At 36.4% G+C, this 20,710-nt stretch overlaps 2 protein-coding genes across 3 annotated transcripts in view; both read right to left on the minus strand.

Annotated features, from left to right (window-relative positions):
• Positions 1–11,470, minus strand: part of arhgef12a (Rho guanine nucleotide exchange factor (GEF) 12a) — a 63,412-nt gene extending 51,942 nt beyond the window's left edge. For both annotated transcript variants that reach the window (XM_079824457.1, XM_079824456.1), the window contains exons 1-2: positions 10,843–11,470; positions 10,173–10,337 (exon numbers count right to left, since the gene is read on the minus strand). In XM_079824457.1, coding sequence (XP_079680583.1) covers positions 10,173–10,204 — 32 coding nt within the window. In that variant the 5' untranslated portion in view covers positions 10,205–10,337; positions 10,843–11,470. The remainder of the gene's footprint in view (positions 1–10,172; positions 10,338–10,842) is intronic.
• Positions 11,471–13,284: 1,814 nt separating this feature from the next.
• On the minus strand, positions 13,285–20,580 carry tlcd5a (TLC domain containing 5a; the record flags this gene model as incomplete). Its single annotated transcript, XM_079823599.1, has 3 exons — positions 20,288–20,580; positions 16,132–16,342; positions 13,285–13,817 (listed from the first exon to the last, which is right to left on the minus strand). Exons 2-3 carry the CDS (start codon positions 16,325–16,327, stop codon positions 13,285–13,287), a joined length of 729 nt encoding a protein of 242 aa, XP_079679725.1. The 5' UTR covers positions 16,328–16,342; positions 20,288–20,580.
• Between the last annotated feature and the right edge of the window lie 130 nt (positions 20,581–20,710).

The following is a 20,710-nucleotide window of genomic DNA, read 5'->3' on the forward strand; positions in this document are numbered from 1 at the left end:
TAATGATGGTACAGTTTCAAATATTAGAGTGTCAAAATATCATTAGTGAAGCAATGCATCACAGCTAGGCAACACGGCTATTTTAAGCAACTTGGATATTAAGCTGCTCTCTGCTTATCACTGAACAGGAAACACGTTTCAATGATAATTCCTGTGTGAGAAAAAGAGGAACATCAAATTTATTCTGTCACACAAGTGTGTTTCAGCAGTGTTTAATTTCAATATAATCATTTGAACTGACTAATGATGACTGGGGACTGTAAAACTTACAGCATATATATATATATATATATATATATAGAGGGTAAACGCCTACTAAGCTCAAGTACCCATTAAGCACACTACTCTCTTTGAGCTCAGATTATAAAAAGTAGGGGTGCTCCGATTGATCGGCAACCGATCTCTATCTGCCGATAATCGCTTTGGGATGATTGATCGGCGGTCTCTAAAAAAGCCGATCTCATGAACCGATCTCATGCTGACGACACATAAAAACCCGTGCCTGCCGTGAGAGCTAGGGCATGACATGCAGCGACACTGTCTCATTCTCTTTCCGGCGCGGGTAAAATAATTATAATGCTGAAGGTGAGGTACAATTCATTTTTCTATATTAAATAACTTACGCAGTCATTTGAAAACTTTCTGTGAGACGTAAGTTCACAAACAGCGTGCGTGTATCACCGCGTGCGCGCGCTCTCTCTCTCTCTTTCCCTCAAAATGCTCAAATGGCTTGACATCAGCGCATCGCATCTGCACTAAAATCGAGATGCACAGTTGACACAGGATTTGCCACTTGCACAATCGAGGCAGTGTCGCATCGTCACTAAAGTTTATCATTTGCATTTATTTTTAAGTCTTGCCAGTGTTCAAACCGCTCAGCACTCGCGCGCTCTCCAGACCGTGAGCACGCGCACACACACAGGCCATCTCACAAAACGCTTGCGAGTACAAATTGCGCTGAAATGGTCAGATACACTAGCCTGGATGCCAGCCGAATTTAGCCCCGCCCACAATTTTTTTTGCTCGGGCAATTCGGTCTGGACTCGCTCCATAGAGGAGTAATTATGCCCGAACAGAAAATGTTCGGACTAATGAAATTGTCAGGGCGGGCTTTAGACGATGATGGACAGATGATAAACAGTAACGTAATCATCCACGTCATCGAAGGCTCTTGGGTTGAATTTGCTCTTATCCTAAACTGGAGAACTTGTTCGTATATGCATTCACCTTCACTATTTCTCTCAGAAACGATGATCGTGTTGGTAAGTACTCTGTGTATCCTTAAATAATTTTATTACTGGCAAAGATCGTTTACACTCATCTTTTTCTTGTAACGTTACTTAATCCAGCGTGCGTGCAGACAGGGTTTCCAAGTGTTTTTGCAATGTCGCGCACAATTGCTACTCAAAACTATAGCCCAAAACAATAACTTTCCGGGGTGTTCTCCGGAAAAAAATGGCGTTTGGTTGGCAAAATATGTTATTTTGGCAAGGTTGCCTGCTAAAATTCGCATTCCTGGGTTTATATAATCACATAATTGGGGTCGCTTCAACCCGCGGACATGGAGAAAAACACGGACTTGGCAACACAGTGCAGTTGAGTTCTGTTGACATTTGACAACTAACGTTACGCTCTGATTGGTTGTGGGTCTATCCAATTGAGGTCTTTCCTGGCTCGGTTGAAACACGCCCCATAATCAAAGCTCAATGGAGCGGTACCAGACTCAAATTCTTACTAGAATTGACTATGGCCACGCCAGGCTACAGATACACACAAATGTATGTACTAAATGACCGTCTTGACGAGTATGCACGTTAACCCCGTCGGGACTCGCAAGTGAACGTTTGTGAAACTGCATGTAACCGTATCAGTGTTCGCTCTTAAAGTGACAGCTATCGAATAAACTGCTGCTGTCTCTGAGTTTCTCTTTGTCTTGTGTTGTTTGATGAACCTTTATGACACTCACTGCTCTTGAATGACTAACTTTTGCAACCTTAAGTGTAAGGATTAATCTAATTTAATTTATTCAGGGAAGACCAATATTAATTTACATTTGATTTCTTATTAAATGTCTTTAGTATTTCTTACCTCAATACTAATGTTAGACCTACCTGAAAATTTGTCTTTAAAAACAAAAATGCATGGTGGTTCTTCAAGATCTTGACTCTAGCCTATTTCTACAGTTTTTTTTCTCAATACAGTTAATTTAGAGTTAGTTTCATTTCTACAAATGGAGCAAACTCTGCAAGATTATAGATAAAAGATTCCCATTCCCTTGCCATTCTGTGATCGGCAGTGCTCGGCAATCGGCAGATCATGATCTTGGTGATCGGTAGTCGGTGATCGGCCCCAAAAATGCTGATCGGAGCATCTCTAATAAAAATAAAAAAATTATCGATGTCTTAACCAATTGATGTGTGTGTTACTATATACCTCCTGTAATTTCAAGCTAATCGGACCCTTGCACACAGAGATATGGGTATTCATGTGTTCACACTGTCTGGTGGCCATTTTGAAAGCTGTCTGAAAATTTTCACCAGACGAGTAGCCCCTTAAATGTGCATTTTTTTTAGATGTTTAAGCCTTTATTTTCAATAAGTATAACTTCTTACTGCAAAATTAAGAGATTAATATTGAGACTTTTGCATATTACAACCTGGATGTGGGAAATAATTACAGTTAGATCCAAAAGATAGTTTTAGCAACATAGCGCAGGTGCTACGGAACATTGTTAGCTTACTAGCTGTATAAGACTGTGTGCTACACTAATATATTACTTCACAGGCATTACTGGCTTGTACTTTTAAATCCATTATATTATAAATTTACGGTTTATTGATGTTCTGTTGTTTTACACTGCTGTAATTTTTAAAGACTTCATATGATTGTAAAAGGAGCTTAAAGGGTGCACTACTATGAAAATCACAGCTTAATAAAGTGTGATGTCGATAAGAAAAAGCATAATTTCATAGATATTATTAATAATAGCTGTTCAAAATATGCATGAACTTAATACATGACCTAGATTATTTATTTAGCAAAATTGTACTTTTAAATGTAATTTAATAAAATGTATTTATTTAAAAAAGGTTTGCCGTTCCAATAAAGCTCAGTGTGCTCCCTTTAAGCTCATCCACATTGAACGTCTATGAACTTCATAAACAGACTTTAAATATTAACTGATGGTTGTCATTTCAAGTTAATCTTTATAAAATTAATCTTTAAAAATGTTGTTTAAAACAAACAAGAATTATCCCCAAAAAAACATGTTGAGAGCTTAATGGCAACAAGGGGTTCGCTTAAAGGGTACAAACATGTACCCATTAAGCACAGCCAGACTTTTTGCACGTAATGATGTATATCTTAATTTAAAAGCTTTTGTCATTTAAAATAAAATAATATTGTGTGAGAGATTAATCTTTTATTTTAACATAACTTCTTGTACTCAAACCAATACCATGTGCACTAAAATGTCTCAATGTAGAGTTTGGTGAGCTTAATAGGTACATTTACCACACACACACACACACATACAATATTGCCTTTACATGCACATTAACTTTAATCACACCCCATTCTTAATCCATAGGATTTAAAGGGGTGGTTGATTTCACTTTTTTAACTTTAGTTAGTGTGTAATGCTGCTGTTTGGGCATAAACAACATCTGCAAAGGTACAACCCTCAAAGTTCAAAGAAAAGGGAGATATTATCTTTTAAAGAAAGTGTTTTTTAAAGGAACACACCACTATTTTGAAAATAGGCTCATTTTCCATCTCCCCTAGAGTTAAACAGTTGAGTTTTACCGTTATCGAATCCATTCAGCCGATCTCCGGGTCTGGTGGTAACACTTTTAGCATAGCTTAGCATAGATCATTGAATCTGATTAGACCGTTAGCATCTCGCTCAAAAAATTACCAAAGAGTCCTATTTAAAACTTGACTCTTCTGTAGTTACATTGTGTACTAAGACTGACGGAAAATTAAAAGTTGCGATTTTCTAGGCAGATATAGCTAGGAACTATACTCTCATGCCTGCGTAATAATCAATTAACTTTTCTGCCGTGCCATGGGTGCAGCGGCGCAATGATATTATGCAAAACCCAGACTCATATTACACAAAACGTAGACCCAGACAACTGGCAAACCCAGACTTGTCCATCGGATTGCCAGACAGAGAAGCGTGATTCGTCACTCCAGAGAACACATCTCCACTGCTGTAGTCCAGTGGCAGCGTGCTTTACACCACTGCATCCGACGCTTTGCATTGCACTTGGTGATGTAAGGCTTGGATGCAGCTGCTCGGCCATGGAAACCCATTCCATGAAGCTCTCTACTCACTGTTCTTGAGATAATCTGAAGGCTACACAAAGTTTGAAGGTCTGTAGCTATTGACTGCAGAAATTTGGCGACTTCTGTGCACTGTGCGCCTCAGCATGCGCTGACCCCGCTCTGTGACAAATGTTTGTAGAAGCAGTCTGCATGCCTAGGTGCTTGATTTTATACACCCGTGGCCATGGAAGTGATTGGAACAACTGAATTCAATGATTTGAAGAGGTGTCCCAATACTTTTGGCAATATATATGTGTGTGTGTGTGTGTGTGTGTGTGTGTGTGTGTGTGTGTGTGTGTGTGTGTGTGTGTGTGTGTGTGTGTGTGTGTGTGTGTATATAATGATGCCAAATAACAAAAATGTACTGTTGTTTTTTTTTCTCCAAAAATGTAATCAACTTGATTTAAAAATATACATTATAATTGTCATCTACAGAATATCATATGAAATATCCAATTTTTACCTATTATGAAATGTTGTCAAGATTGCTATTCCAAATTAATGAATGCTAATAATTTTAATTGGTTGATTTTTTTTTACATTAAACAAAAACTTTCAATGTGCTGTAATGCTTTACTATGACAAGCTGATTTACAATAAACTGTTGCTTCAATTGTAAATGCAATACGAGACAATGTCTAGGTAAAACAATCTCTTCAGAGACTTGAAAAGCTGTTAACCAATCCGCTTACAGGATATCCTGTTATGGCTTGCATGGCATTCTGCAGTGTATGGGAGAAAGTGAATGATGCCAAGATACAAAGGAACAACAAATGACTTTAAACTGGTATAACCTCAGGATAAAAACAGAACACAAGGATGAAGGTAACAAAAGATGCATAGACCATTTAGTTGTTTACAAACAGCGATGACATGTTTTGTGGGTGGAGCCTACCTGGTGGCAGAAAGTGACAGTTCTACAGTAGCAGAAGCCACGGAAACAAAAGTATAAAAAAAGTAATTTCAATAAGAGAAATCAGGACTGCAAAATATAAACTCAATATTCTGTTATTTTTCCCACAGATATAAGGTGATATCTAGCAATTCTGACTTTTTTTCTCAGATTTGTGATATAAAATCACAATTGTGAGTTATAAAGTCAGAAAAAGAAGTGTAATAGATTTAAAGGGGTTAATTATAATTTTTATTTTATTTTAGTTAGCGTGTAACGTTACTGTTTGAGCATAAACAACATCTGTAAAGTTCAAAGCAAAGGGATATATTTTCTTTTAAAGAAATCGCTTTTTAAGGGCTAAAACAAACGGCTGGTAGGGACTACAACAAGCTTCTGAACCCTAAGATTTGCATAAACCCTGCCCCCGGGAAAACACAACAAAGGCGGTGAAGCCATGTTGGGCTTCTTTGGGGAAGAGGAAGAGTTGTTGTAGTAGAGGAGTCTGCTCAAGCGGTCGCATTCATCTTTTCACATTTATTGCAATATAGTACCGTAACACAAGTGGCAATAGCATGTCATAAAAGCAAGATATCAACATAAGTTATAACCGTAATTAAACTAAACTATACCTGTTCTATGTCCATGCAGCATATATTCTCTGGCTCTGAAGGAATTTTACAACAGTTAGTTCCCACACGAGCGATTTATAGATTATCATGACAGAATATGCTAATCAATGACTTGAAGAGTTAACTCACATCAGCTCCATGAATTCATCAACTAACCATTCAGAAACGTCCTGTTGCCTTCTACATGTTGTCACGTCTTAGTGAGTCTCTCCATCATTGTCTGACTCCGGTTTGAACATAAAAAGGCTGAACAGTTTTAATTTTCAGTGCGTGAATTTTTTTTACATATATCGGTAGGGATGCACGATATATCGGCAACATATCGTTATCGGCCGATAAATGATTATTTTTGATGTTATCGTTATCGGTCCAATAAGAAAATTTGACCGATATAGTCAAGCCGATAGATAATGTATTATTTCCTTCAGCTGAGACGGACGCGCTGTCCACCATGATGGGTTTGAATTGCTCTAAATATGTCTGGAATCACTTCGAAAAGGAAAATACAGTTATGTGCAACATGTGCAGCGCAAGTCTTCTATAATCTACATAAAATGATAATGAGAATAGAATAGGCTGTAAAAGAGCGTTGTGTTTCAGCGCGTTTGTTGAGGGAAGAGCGCGCCCACGGAGTTACACCTTCATGACGAGCACAGTCAAGTTCGCTTGTGCATTCACAGCCTTTTGTGCCATTGTAAGTTGTAATATTATATTTATTATTATTCTGTGTATGTAATATCAAATAGGATGCGTTTGGTTGAGTTAATAAACGATGCAGTAAAGCACTTCATTGTACCGGTCTTTAGCTTCAGCGCGCGCCCACGGAGTTACACCTTCATGACGAGCAGTCAAGTTTGCTTGTCCATTCACAGCCTTTTGTGCCATTGTAAGTTGTAATATTATATTTATTATTTTGTGTATATAATCCCATATAGGATGCGTTTGGTTGAGTTAATTAACGATGCAGTAAAGCACTTCATTGTACCGGCGCGCGCATTTCAAACAGAAATGCACAGCATTAATAACTACTGGGACTGTCCTATACATAACACTGCAATGAGAATATTTCTGTTATAAAACGTAGTGAATTCTCTGGGTTTAGTTGTTTTTCAGCGCGCTGTTGTGGGAAGCGTCAACAACGCATTCTGACCAGCACAGTCAAGTTCGCTTGTGCATTCGCGTCATTTTAAGCATATGTAAGTCGTAATATTACGTTTTTGTAGTATAAACATCTGATTAAAGTCATATAGGATGTGTTTGGTTAAGTCAATAACCCGCAGTGCTTCACTGTACCGGTGATCATCTTAAGTTTCAGCAGGCTCTCAAACAGGGGAAGAGCATCCACAGGAGTTATAACCCTTCACCTATGCGTGATTTTGTGCTAATATAAGTTGTAATATTATATTTATTTTGTATAAATATCTGATTGTTCTCATATATGATGCGTTTAGTTGTTAATTAAACTTCTAAGCGCTTCAGTTTATGGTTGTTCGTTCATTCTCTCCAGCTTCAGCGCGCTCTCAAACAGCAACATTATTCCTAATAGACTAGACTAATATTACAGATGTTTACTATTACTGTAATATTAAACATATTTTTTTTTTCAAAAACACAGAAGCATTATTTTTTATAATTAGCACTTTTATTGTTCTCGTATCATTTCCATCAACAATATGGTTTGATTAAAACCATTTATTTATCGTCTGTGCGGAGGTTATTTCATGCACTTGCATTCTGATTCTTTATTATGCAGCCTAAGTAATGCTGTTCAATTACTTGTTTGCATTATTTAGGTATATAATTTTTGGTAACATTTTACAAATAAGGTCTCATTTTATTAATGCATTAACTATCATGAACAAACAGAGAGCAATAACCTTTGTTTCTTTTAGTAATAAAATGTTTGTGTTTTGTAACAGTCCATTCACAGTTCATACCTAATGTTAAAAGACACAACTTTGGGTCTGAATATGTTGAGATTAACATGAACTAAAATTAATAAATCCTGTTGAAGTATTGTTCATTCATTGTTGGTTAACTAATACTAACAAAAATTAAACCTTATTGTAAAGTGTTAAAAAAAAAAATTTGGCCATAGGAGTGTAAAATTAATTTGAAAAGGTAAGGAATCTCACACTGGTTCAAATAGGCTACTGTAGTGTATAGGTTTGATTTATGTTGAAGTGTTTGGGACATGGCTTTTAATGGTGAGCCTTTTGTTTTTGTAATCAGGCTCTCAGAGTTTATTAAAATTTGTATTTAGATTTATCGGCCAATATATCGGTTATCGGCTTTCAAATATTAAGAATTATCGGTTATCGGTATCGGCCAAAATGTTCATATCGGTGCATCCCTATATATCGGCCGATACCAATATGGTGGCCAATATATCATGCATCCCTATTGAATATCATCTTTTTTTACATTCTGAAAAGCACATGACGACATTTTTCCTTTTATTCCGTGGATCTCGCCTGTTTCCCTCCACTTGTTACCACCAGCTTTATGCCACCATAATGCACTATTAGCCACATGCATTTGCCCTGTACAATGAATCACCTGCAGTGACAACAGATGAGAGGAAAGCCATTCCTCTTCAATCCTGATACTGGCACTAGATAGAAAGGTATATCAACAAAACCATACAAGAGAGCCTCTCCCTCAGAGTTATACCTTATTGCTTGTGTTTGAATCCCTGCAACACTGAAAGCACATCAGTCATCATGGAGATGCCCAGACAGACAACCAGTCTGCTGTTCCACAGTGACGTCAGTGGCAAAGACCTGTGAGAGCTGCTCGAATGGCCAAGTTTACCATTAGAAAACACATTCTTCAGCCATGATGAGCGAACAGTATGCGAGTACTGAACACATAGAGGTTGTTGATACATTTATTGAACTTTCCCATGGCTTTGTTTCCACTAATCACTTGTTATGAAAAAGTCTGAATATAATCAATAGCAAATAACAGTATGATGAAGTTAGAAAAGACGTCTCACTTGATTTGTGTCATGGTCTAAAAAGCAATGATCAAGTAACGAATAATGCTGTGAACCAGTTGTGAGTTTTGCAATAATGAAATGATCGAAGGAAATACAATGTTATTATGCTTTTCTCCTAAGGATTATACCAAACATAAGCATCATGTTATTGGTTGATGGACAATTCAAGATGGCAGCATAGCTCAACAAGCATACAAAGCCAACAATGACAGAACAATCTACAAAAAAAAGATAGTACTCTAAAAAGTAGAGAACACTAACATGCACAAAAAAGCAGTTCAGGTCTGTCGTTATTGTTACAACTAAAAAATTTTTTTGTTTTTTTTAATTGTCTTTGTTAATTGAAATAAGGCTGAAACAAAAAATATATATATTAATATTAGATGAAAAACTCAAACTTGAAAAATATTTAACGGAAATTAGAAATGTTGCCTTTACAACTAACCGAAATAAAATAAGTTGAATAAAGCAAATAAGAAATATTTTTACAAAATAATAAAAAAGGACAAAAGCACATCTATCCATCCATCCAAAATTACAATAACTTAAACTAAAATTAAATACAAAAACTGAAAATACAAAAACAAAAGGCAATTCAAGATATTAAGAAATGCCTATAAAAAGTACATAAAAAAATCCTAAAATAGCATGAATAATAGTATGTGTAGTTTGCTACTATATAGTAAGCAAACACACCTCAAATGAGTAATATGTCCAAGAGGTATTCACAAAACAGTAGGTGCAAAACACTGAGATTCAAAAGACTTCAACCAATGGAAACTTTCCCATAATGCCACAGGAGCTGTCAAAGTCAACACAAAAATTGACACTCAGAGAACTGTAAGCTACAGTAAATGGTTCTTTTCAAGCGCTATATGTACCCAGAAAGTTGCACATCATGGTTAAATTGTACTTGTTAACTTGAATATGCACTGCTGAGAGAGGTCAAAAGACAAACGGGTAACAAAAAAAAACTATGTCAACATGGCCGATGCAACTTTTCCATGAATATATTTATACATCACACCAGCGAATTATAATTAAAAAAATGTTTGAGTGCTTCCAAATTTTCATATATTCATTGACTTGCCAAACTGACTTCTCAAAATTGGAAGTAAAGCACAAAACTGATCAAGAAACAAACTTGATGATCGTAAAGCTACATCACACACAAATAAATACAAGACTAAACCCAATAAAAGCTCAATTCTGCATTGCTGACCAACAGTTTATAATTCAGAGGTGTCCCCTTAAGTATATGGTAGGATTAGACCAAAAGCAAGTTCATCCACATAACACAAACATAACTCATAAATACCTGTCAGTTACTGTGGACCGTGTGTCGCTCATTGGGCTTTTGTTTTTAGCTCTTATTCGTCCTATATCCTATAGTCATTTTCAGATGCATCAGGAGAAGCATCGGTTTCTGATGTTGCATGAGGCTGTTGCATCTGTATTCTGTTATGTTGACCAAGAGGTTTCTCTGATGAAAAAAACAACAGAAAATGTATTATAAAAGATTCCATGCAGTTCACCAAAACCATAATTAAATCCAAATAGATTCCAGACAATCATATATTCAAAAACACACCTAAAAGTGTATAACCTGATTACATTATTAGACAACATACAGGGATTTGATACGTTTTAAAAACTTTACAAGTAAAAATCAGCACATTAAATCAATGCATGATATTTTTATTTTCCAACATCAATATGTTTTTTAAACCAAGTATCTTGAAGTAACCCAAATAACATTTGGTTCATCCAGAAGTGGTGCTGTTTACAAATAAACAAAACTACTGCTTACAATAACGTGCAATTAACATGTATAAAACATACTAATATGTTCTGTACATACAAAGGGTATTTTCTTGTTAAGTTTAACAGTAGGCAAGTCAGGAGGCTAGGACAGATCAGGTCAATAATTTAAACAAAATAACTCTAAAAATGGGTGATTTTTCGTTATTGTGCAGCTGTAAATGTACCTTCGTATTCAGCAGCAGCTCCCAAGTGAAGTCGAAACACTTCCTACTGCTCGAAGTTGCTCTCCTTTGGCAATTTAAACACTTTTGAGTTTCCTAATGCCGAATGTGTGTGTCTGTCCACAGCCAACACAGCAGCAGCAGTTTGATACCGCAAACGAAACTGCAGACAAGGCCTTTGCTATGCTAAAGCTAACAGCAGCCTAATAGCGTCCACTCCAAAACTGAGACGCGCTATTTTCCCAAAAACAATAATAAACAGCCGGGTGCATCCACGCCAATCCCACAGTCATCCAGACAGGAAAAAAATGCACGCGCTCATACACGTGTCATACGAGCTTCTATGGAGCGGCGACGAAATCACTTCAGCGTCAAAATAAACAAAACCACCCGATAAAGTTCGCATATATATACCCGAATGCTTTTAGAAATGACACCGATCTTGTATGAAAGCGATGGTCCACACTAAAATCAGTTTAGAGGTTGTATGTAGGTTCCGGTCCATCAAACTGGGGAAAGTTGAGATGTAACGTTACCGGAGTGCTGCCGTGTCTCCCGCGGGGCTGCGTCTCAAAAACTAGTGAGCCGCCTGCATGGACAGCATTTCCGATTCAACCGAGCTCACTCGCTCTCACTCTGCTGAGCTGATTCGGAACGTACACAAACATGTTGTATAAGTAGACAGGCTCACTAGAATTTGAGAAACAGTCAGTGTTTGGGTTATGGAGTGATGATGGTGACTCAAAGTTGTTGTTTTTTTTTCTCGCGAAGATTCACTCAAACGCAAAATAATGTATTAGGACATGTTAAAAAAAGAGTCTGTGACAAATAAATCACTCCCAATGTCGTTTTAAATGATTTTGAATGTAGACGTTTTAGTAATTTTGTTCATAAAGACGCTAAAACGTCGGCTATATTTGGAACATTCGTCTGTACAAGGCACTTTTCGTCCATTTTCCGTGATTTTATCGGTTTGTAGTAAAAGGTTGGGATTTTCAGCCTTGCAGCTGGCTAAATGAGTTTATTATTCCATTGGAAAATATGAGCCAGTCACTGGTTAAATTACATTAACTTCGAGCCCAAGAGTGCGAAATTGTTGAAATATTATGTTACTTTGCCACATGGTGGACGTTCACAAAACTGCATCTTATTATCGAAGCTTGACTTGCTTGAGTTGGACCTTTTACATGCATTTTGTTTAGTAATTAGGCTACTCTGCGTGAGATATAAGAAGAAGATACTGTTTAAAATACATGTAAATGTAGGCATATACTCAAGAATCATATAGTCATGAATCTCAAGACGATTTCTTAAAGTTACTATAGTTTATTTCTGCCTAAACAAAACAAATCACTTTAATAAAAAAAAGGTTAAACAAATAATTAATAGCAATGTTTTAAAACAAAACTGCTTAACTGTTAAAAAATAATAATAATAATAAAAAATCATGCCAACTCACTTTCTTTTTTTCTCAAAAACTTAAGCATTTTAATTAATTAATTAATTTTCTATCTCTAGACAGTTACACCATCTAGCCATTTTTGTTATTTAACTTTTGTTATTTAATTCAGAATTAAACACATTCATTAGAAGGGGTGTATTCAAGGCATGTTGACCTGAATACACTTAAATGAATTTTTGTATGACTTAATGTAGCCTATTTTTAAATCATTTATTAGATCTGCACAAAAAGAAAGGTCTTGTCGGTCTATTAGTTACAGTGCTAAAACTATCCAACAGTCTGAACTTCAGTATGTATTAAACAATTACACACACTATTACATATATATTTAGTTATGTTCAATCTGACATATGGAATGAGACAAAACCCATAGTACATTAATAACTAAAACTGATTTATGGCAATGATGATGTTTATTGATTTTATCAACTGGTGTGATCAATTCACCATATACGTCATCACTCAACTCCACAATTTAAAAATGGTTACATTTCAATGTCAAGACTTTTGCATTTACTTTTTCATTCGAGTCATTAATCACACACAAAGCATTCAGTAATCTTCCAGAAACATTTAGTAGAGTTTCTGAATATTGAACATACTAAAAGTTTAATGGGAAAGAATGTATCACAAGTAGTGTTCCTAATTACAAAAATATCAAATATTTCCAGTACTTAATGGTTTAAACACTTAATTCCTATGAGTACAAATATATCACATTAGATTTGATTGTAAGAATTGAGTTAATCATAAAAGCAAATAATAAAAAAAACCATCAAGATGTTTTAAAGGCTCTGATACAGCATGGACGTTTCCCCATGTGTATATTACCAGCCAAAAGTGAACTTTAATGGCTGATATCCTTTTTAAAAATATGTAAACATCTATTAGCGGCAGAGCTATTAGCTGTAACGCTGATTCTCATTCTTCTCTGCAGTGTTAGAAACTCAAGGCCAATCTGCTGGCTTCATCTAAGAGATCTTTCAGTCTCTCTTCACGTCCTGCCCGTTGACCTCTGCCCTCTTGTGACGATTCATCCAGTGCTGGTATTTGACCTGGGATTTGCGGTATGCAAAACGGCCGATGTCAGCCATGAACACCCAGGACAGCGCATACATGGCCACACCACCACACTTAATGATGAACATGGGTCTTGGAGAAATCAGCTCACAGTACAGCATGTTGCTGCCGACGAAAATGCGCATCAATACAAACAGCAGAACGAACAGAACGTCCACCACATCTCCCAGGAAGCTGTTGTAGCGGCCAGAGTGTTTCAAGAACCAGCGCGTCTGGAGGAGGGGGTTTGTGATCTCGCTGCCAAACAGCACGGCGCAAGACTCGATGCCCGACTCCCCCAGCCACAGAGTGAGCAGAATACCCAGGATGCTCATGGTGTGGTGAGCGAGCATCACCAAGCCCTCGGTGCGGAAGTACACACACCAGGCCATGTCAAAGATAAAGTAGCCCAGACTGACCACCATGGCAGTGATCTGAAGAGGGGTGTTCTTTGTACCTGCAGATGATATATAGGAAAATATGAGAATTTGTCATGAAAAAAGACAATATGGCAATGCTAATAAAAACATTATAAATTAGGGGTGTGCAATATGTATTGTCTATGATAATTATTGTTTTAACAATGTGTGAGCTAACATTATCAAGTATGTCACTCACGTCAATCAAACAAAAAAAAACAAGCCGAATATCAGCACAATTGCATGTGATATTGATTTTATTCATCTATTCAATAAACAAGATACTAATATTAAGTAAGTTACATTTTATACAGGATATTGATTGTCTGTATTTTGTTCTAATTCAACAATGAAAAGTTTCAAACAAGCCTTGTGATTTCCAAGCAGTTTTGTAACTGAATCTGTGTTTTTGAACAAATCGGTTGAGTAAATGATTCAATGATCCATTCATAAACAATCACTTGGGCCCTGTCCCAAGTGGCACCCTAAACCCTCACGGTCTTCCTCTGAGTCTGCACTTTCACGATGTAATGCCGCTTTGACTGCCGGGAAGAATTCCGCTGCGTAACCCGCACAAGTGCGGACTCGGCAGAAGTGTGCATCGAGGGCGCATATCGACCTCAAAGGGGGGCCATTATAAGTCCACAAGACCGAAAGTGCACATGAAGTGTGCCATTTGGGACAGGGCCTTGCTTTGTTTTGTAATGAATCAGCCGAATCAATTGAATGAATTGGTTGAATGAATGATTCAATGGCTCACTCATTAAAGGAATAGTTCACCCAAAACTTTAAATTCTCCCATAATTTACTCACCCTCAAGTCATCCTAGGTGTATATGACTTTCTTTTTTCAGACAAACACAATCGGAGTTATAAAAAAAAAATGCCCTGGCTCTTCCAAGCTTTATAATAATAATAATAATAATAATACATTTTATTTGTAACGCACTTTACATTAAACAAAATCTCAAAGTGCTAGGTCTATTTATAATGGCAGTGAATGGTAAATGAGATTTTAAAGGTCAAAAAAGCACATCCATCCATTCTAAAAGTACTCCACATGGCTCCGGGGGGTTAATAAAGGCCTTCTGAAGCGAAGCGATGCGTTTTTGTAAGAAAAATATCCATATTAAAATTTGTATAGCCTATAACTAGCTTCTGGCAGACGACCGTGTGCAAGTTGCCAAACAAGTAACTCGTGACGCGATGTATGGTGTAGGATGTAGGAGTAGCGCAAGCTTTGACGCCTCTCCCGGTTCAGACAAATAGGGCTGGGCAACAAACTCAAGCTCCTCTTCTCCTCCACTTCCTCCGACATTTCTCTTTAAAAATTCTCATTTTAGACTTCTAATTCATGACCAGTGTTTTGTTTTGCTCTCTCCGCTGCGCTTCCGCGTTCATCAATGCGTCATGCATCGGGTCACAGGCTACTCTTTTAGTGCAAGTTGACTTGCGTACGGACATCTGCCGGAAGCTAGTTATTTTAGGCTATAAAGATTTAAATATGGATATTTTTCTTACAAAAACGCTTCACTTCATAAGGCCATTGTTAACCCCCCCCCCCATCCCACTCGGAGCCGAGTTCTTTTTAGAATGGAGGGATACACTTTTTTGACCTTCAAAATCTCATTTCCCATTCACTGCTATTATAAATCTTGGAAGAGCCAGGATATTTTTTTAATATGACTCCAATTGTGTTCGTCTGAAAGAAGAAAGTCATATACACCTAGGATGGCTTGAGGGTGAGTAAATCAAAGTGAACTATTCCACTGAGATTCTAAAGTGCACATCTGACGTTGTTATTTTTAAATGAAGTAAAAAATAACTTACTCTCCCTCCTGCAGTTACATCTAATCTCTTCTCTGATGACCTTTTTACTGGTGTCACTGCTGTCACTCACATGAGATCACAGCAACAGCAAACCACAACCATCCAATCAATTCACCATGGACAAAATGAAGTGCTATTTCTCAAAATTCTCGTTATTAACTAGTTGCTTATTAACAACATACTAGGATATTGGCTGTTTATTAGTACTTATAAAGCACATATCAATGCCTTATTCTGCTTGACCATATTCTAGATCCCTTAATCCCCCAAAACTACCTTACTAATTATTAATAAGCAGCAAATTAGGAGATTATTGAGGCAAAAGTCGTAGGTAATAGTGAAAATGTATTCCCCACACTAAAGTGTTACCATTTTTTTAACCATATATTTTAATATTCAAAATTATTTATGCAATTGTAATTGAAGTGGAAATGAATTTATGCCACCTCTGAGCTGCATTAAACAGTCGCACACCCCTATATATATATATATATAAAATATATAAAAATGTGGTACATCTTGCCTGGGTTGGTGAAAGGCCACGGTCCATCTATGTATCCAATGTAAGCAGTTATACAGACTGCAAGGATGCCATGGAATAGTGTAACTAGCCGACAGTTCCATTCATAGCCACAAGTGCCATTTGTGTAGCACAGCAAAGCATAAAGAGCAATCCACCCAGCTAAGCATACTCCGACTGCCAGCACCAACGGCGACATCTTTATTCTGTGAACCTAATCAAATACAATAAGCTGTCACATTCAGAAAACACTTTATCATGTTAGATTGGATGCATGCATTCATGAAAGTACTTACTTGAAGCACCACAACGCTTAAGTGACTGTATAAAAAATGACACTTTCCCTTTGATTCTGATGTGGAAAAAGCGCTAAAACCACTCGAGTATGTCTGAAGGAGTATCAGTGGATTTCACATTAACAGTTGAGAAATACTAAAGTCTGGCTTGTATCTGGGTGTGTCAAAACTAGACCAAAAGTAACTGTGGCAACCTTATCCACAGTTCTTTATCCTAATGTTGCCCGAACCTCAGATGTGAAGCAGTTGAACTATGTCAATATTAGGTTGTTTAATCAGGATATTGATATGTATATAAAGGTTTGAGAGATGAGAAAGGGTTCTTAAGCCCCGTTCAAACCAAGAACGATAACTAGAAAGATAACGATAACTATATTAGCATCCACACCAATGCACGATAAAATTCTGTTTCATGCAGTTTTGTCATCTGCCACTTTAAAGTCTTGAGCTCTTTAAAGCAGGATGGATTCTGATTGGTAGTCAATGTTTTATTGTTCATCAGCTGGAAAAAAGTGATTCCAATGATATCGTTTCTCTGTGCCATAATCGTTAGTTGTGGTGTGGAGTCTTTTGTATTTAGAAAGATTTTTAGAACTATATCTTTATCGTTATCGTTATTGTTATCATCATCAGGTTCAATAAAAAAATTAATAAAAATAGATAAATAGAAGAATACAGGGTTTCTAAAGGTTTATGACGGTAAATTTAAGACCTTTTTTAAATTTAAGAAGCGAACACAACACGTCAATATGTTCTCTTTATATAAATGTCTTGGTAGCACACAATAAATTGTATTAGCAACACTCTCCATAATTTTTTGATTCATTTTACCAAATAAAATAAAAAAAGAGTTTGAGATAAGAAATCTTGTGATCTTGTGAAAGTGACGAGAACAAATATCTGCCAATGGGTTCATAAAAATCAACTTAATTCAAATGTAAGTAATTTTCATACTTATTGACAGATATTTGTTTTAAGCATAAACACACTTTTTCCACATTTCTTAGAAAACTCAGAAGACTTAATTTTTTTAATTTTTCATCTCAAGTATGTATCTTGATTCAATGATGTTTAGATATTTGTACTGGAAAACAAAAATCCTGAGGAAGATTTTTGCAGTGCATGCAATTTAATAATGCAATAAAAATGCATAGGGCCCTATGACAACTGTTTTATTTATTTATTTTATAATTTATTCTGTTTAAATTTTTCTGGACTCTGTAATCAAAAAGCATAATCAATTGAAATCATTTAACAGCAATTTAAAAGTTTAACAAAAATACCTTTTTAGGGCCCTATGAAATACATTTTATTTTTACCAAATTCTGTTTCATTCCATTTTTTATGAATGGATTCTATGATTCTGTCTATGTTTTCTGCATAGTGGAAATCATAGGGCTCTGATTTAATGCCATGATATTGAATTTAAGATTTTTTTATCCAATTTAAGACATTTTTAAGGCCTTAAATTGTGGAAGGTCAAATTATGACTTTTATAGTATTTTTTAAGAACTTCGGAAACCCTGGAATCATTTCTTGTTATTAAAAATGTATTTAAAAATAAAGATTTTAATTGTCTTTTAATCATAAGAGCTGGTTACTTTTAGTGAATCAAAAACATAAAAATTAATAAAACAAAATAAAAGAATGAATGGAAATAAGGTACCAATTTTGTGTTTATTGTTTTTTATATGATAATTCTGAATAAATATTACATATCATTTATAACGCTTCTAAATAAAAAAGTAAAATAAAAAATATTTCTGATTTCTTATAGAGGGGAGACCAGGGATGGTAGTAACACTTTTTGTTTGAGCATCAGTAACAGGTTGTGGTTGTTGTTTGTGCTAGATCTCTCAAACTTTGATACATGGTAGCCACATTTGTCTACTACAAATAAAACTCACTTGGACGTATACTACACAATCACAGATTATGTGAGTTAATGTCAAATACAAAAAGTTCCCTTTTTACACCTACCACACTACTGGGGTGATTTGTAACACTAGCTGGGGATAGATGCAACACTGAGAGGTGATTTGCAGAAATAGGATCCACACTATCTAATTTATGCAAGAGCTTTATTGAAGAACAAAGAATTGAAAAAGGGTGGATAAAAAACAATGGTAACACTTTAGTTTAGGGTCCAAGGGTCACTATCAAATAGTTGCTTATTAGCATGCATATTACTAGGATATTGACTGTTTATTAGTACTTATAAAGCACATATTAATGCCTTATTCTGCATGATCATACCAATTCCTAAACTTAAAGCTGCTGTCCGTAACTTTTTTGTGTTCAAGATTTACAAAAATTCTATAATGAGAATGTACACCATGAATCAATCTTCCAAACCGTGTTTTTGTCTTACCCTGAATCATTATAATACACTTATAATAAGTGTTTATATTGGGACTATTTCAGACCGGTCTGGTAGGAACCGCTGCGGAGGAGCACAGTCCCTGCGTGACTCGCCAAAGACATAAACAGAGAGAAGTAGCTCCTGCTGCGATGTTCTTCCGCAAGACGCATGCAGTTCTGTTTATTAACCGCTAGAACGCAAAAAGTTATGGACTGCAACTTTAACAACTACTTTACTAACTAATAATAAGCAGCAAATTCGGAGTTAATTTAGTTAATAGTAAGAATTGGACCCTGATCTAAAGTGTGACCAAAACATTATATTGTATTTAATTTAGGACTTTACATATTATGTTTGTGTGGGTGTCTGTACTGTATTCCTGTCACATTCAGTCACTGGTTCATGTTGCCATCCACTTATTTTAAAAACGCTGGATGGAAACGGCAAGATGCGCATACATTCTAAAAATGTGCACAAAAAAATGAATGCGCTCAATTGAGGCAGATAATGTTTTTATCTGATAAGAAGACATGCGCATAATTTACAATGAAAACACATTTACCACATAAATCTCTTGATGCGCAACAAAAAACTTTGCCTGAACAAATTGATACCTGGACTCCAGATGGATTGATACCTGATGGATACTTGGAATCATCATAAGGGGTTGGTTGTGACATTTTTAATGAACTGTTACAACTACCCCCCCACCCCAGACAGCCATAATTTAGCTATTTTAGCAAATGGGATTGAAGTTAGCGAATGCAAAACATTAAATGACACTAGAGAAACAGCTGCTTTAGGAATGCAAGTTAAATAATTGTCTCTATAAGGCCATGTTTGTTAGACAAAAAGTATATTCTTGATTAAAAAAAAACATTTACTTTCCAAAGTGAAAATCAGTCATAAAGTCTACAATGTTGCTCACAGTTAAATCTCACTTCTCCTGTGAGCTCAAAGGGTGACGGGAGTGTATGATATTGATGGCATCACCACAGCTCTTGTCTTTTACAACTGAGAGTGTTACAACTGACCCCATGTTCCAACACTCCCTGGCCTCCCCCTATCTGTTGTGTGTTGGAATATAAAATTATCTGACCATTTAGCAACATACTTTTCTTATTTTCTTTGTTAACAGAATAGTTCAATTCCCTCCTATTGCTTAAGGCGTCTTTGTTACACTGTATTATTTAAGGCTACTTACTAAGATGAGGATTAGGGGTTTGTTTGGTTTAGGGTTAGTTGTATGCAATGCATATATAGTTAGTATTATAGTAACATAAGTAACAATGACACTGTAAAATAAAGTGTTACCAATACAGGTAATAAATATAAAAGTAATCACAGTGAGCTCTTCTGATGGATCCAGTCTTAAGCTAATCTTCTGAGCTGTGAGTTGGCTGAAGTTAATTAAATTAAGACGAACAGGTTAAACGCGTAGCCATGAAATCAAACCTGTTCTTAAAAAATGAGAAATGTATATACCTCGTAAAATAGTCACCTCAATAGCATGTTCATTGACAGGCCGGACAGTTACTGAGAGCTCAGCATGGATGCTGTTTTCTTCCGTGCCTCCCTCTTCAGCATCACGTACAGAAGAGCAGCAGCGGACCCGACACGAGGCCTTGAGGGATCTCAGTGTTCAGCTCCGGCATCGTCTTGGAGATGGTACGCAAATCACCACACAAACAAAAGGCACATTTCAGCCACCCAGTCACTCAGCGACTGGACAACAGCGAGGATGACAACAAAGAGAAAGGCACATCCTTACAGCAGGGCGACCTCTGTTGGTATGGAACGCGAAAGAGAAGCGTCCCTCACAACCAGAGTTGTTGTTGACGGCGGAAACAACCTTCTTGTTTGTAGTCGGCATTTAAAACTGGATGACGACGAAAGAATAGTGTTTTATGCCAAACGGAGGGGG

This window comes from Gobio gobio (assembly GCF_949357685.1).
Source record: "Gobio gobio genome assembly, chromosome: 8".
NCBI classification, from domain to species: Eukaryota; Metazoa; Chordata; class Actinopteri; order Cypriniformes; family Gobionidae; genus Gobio; species Gobio gobio.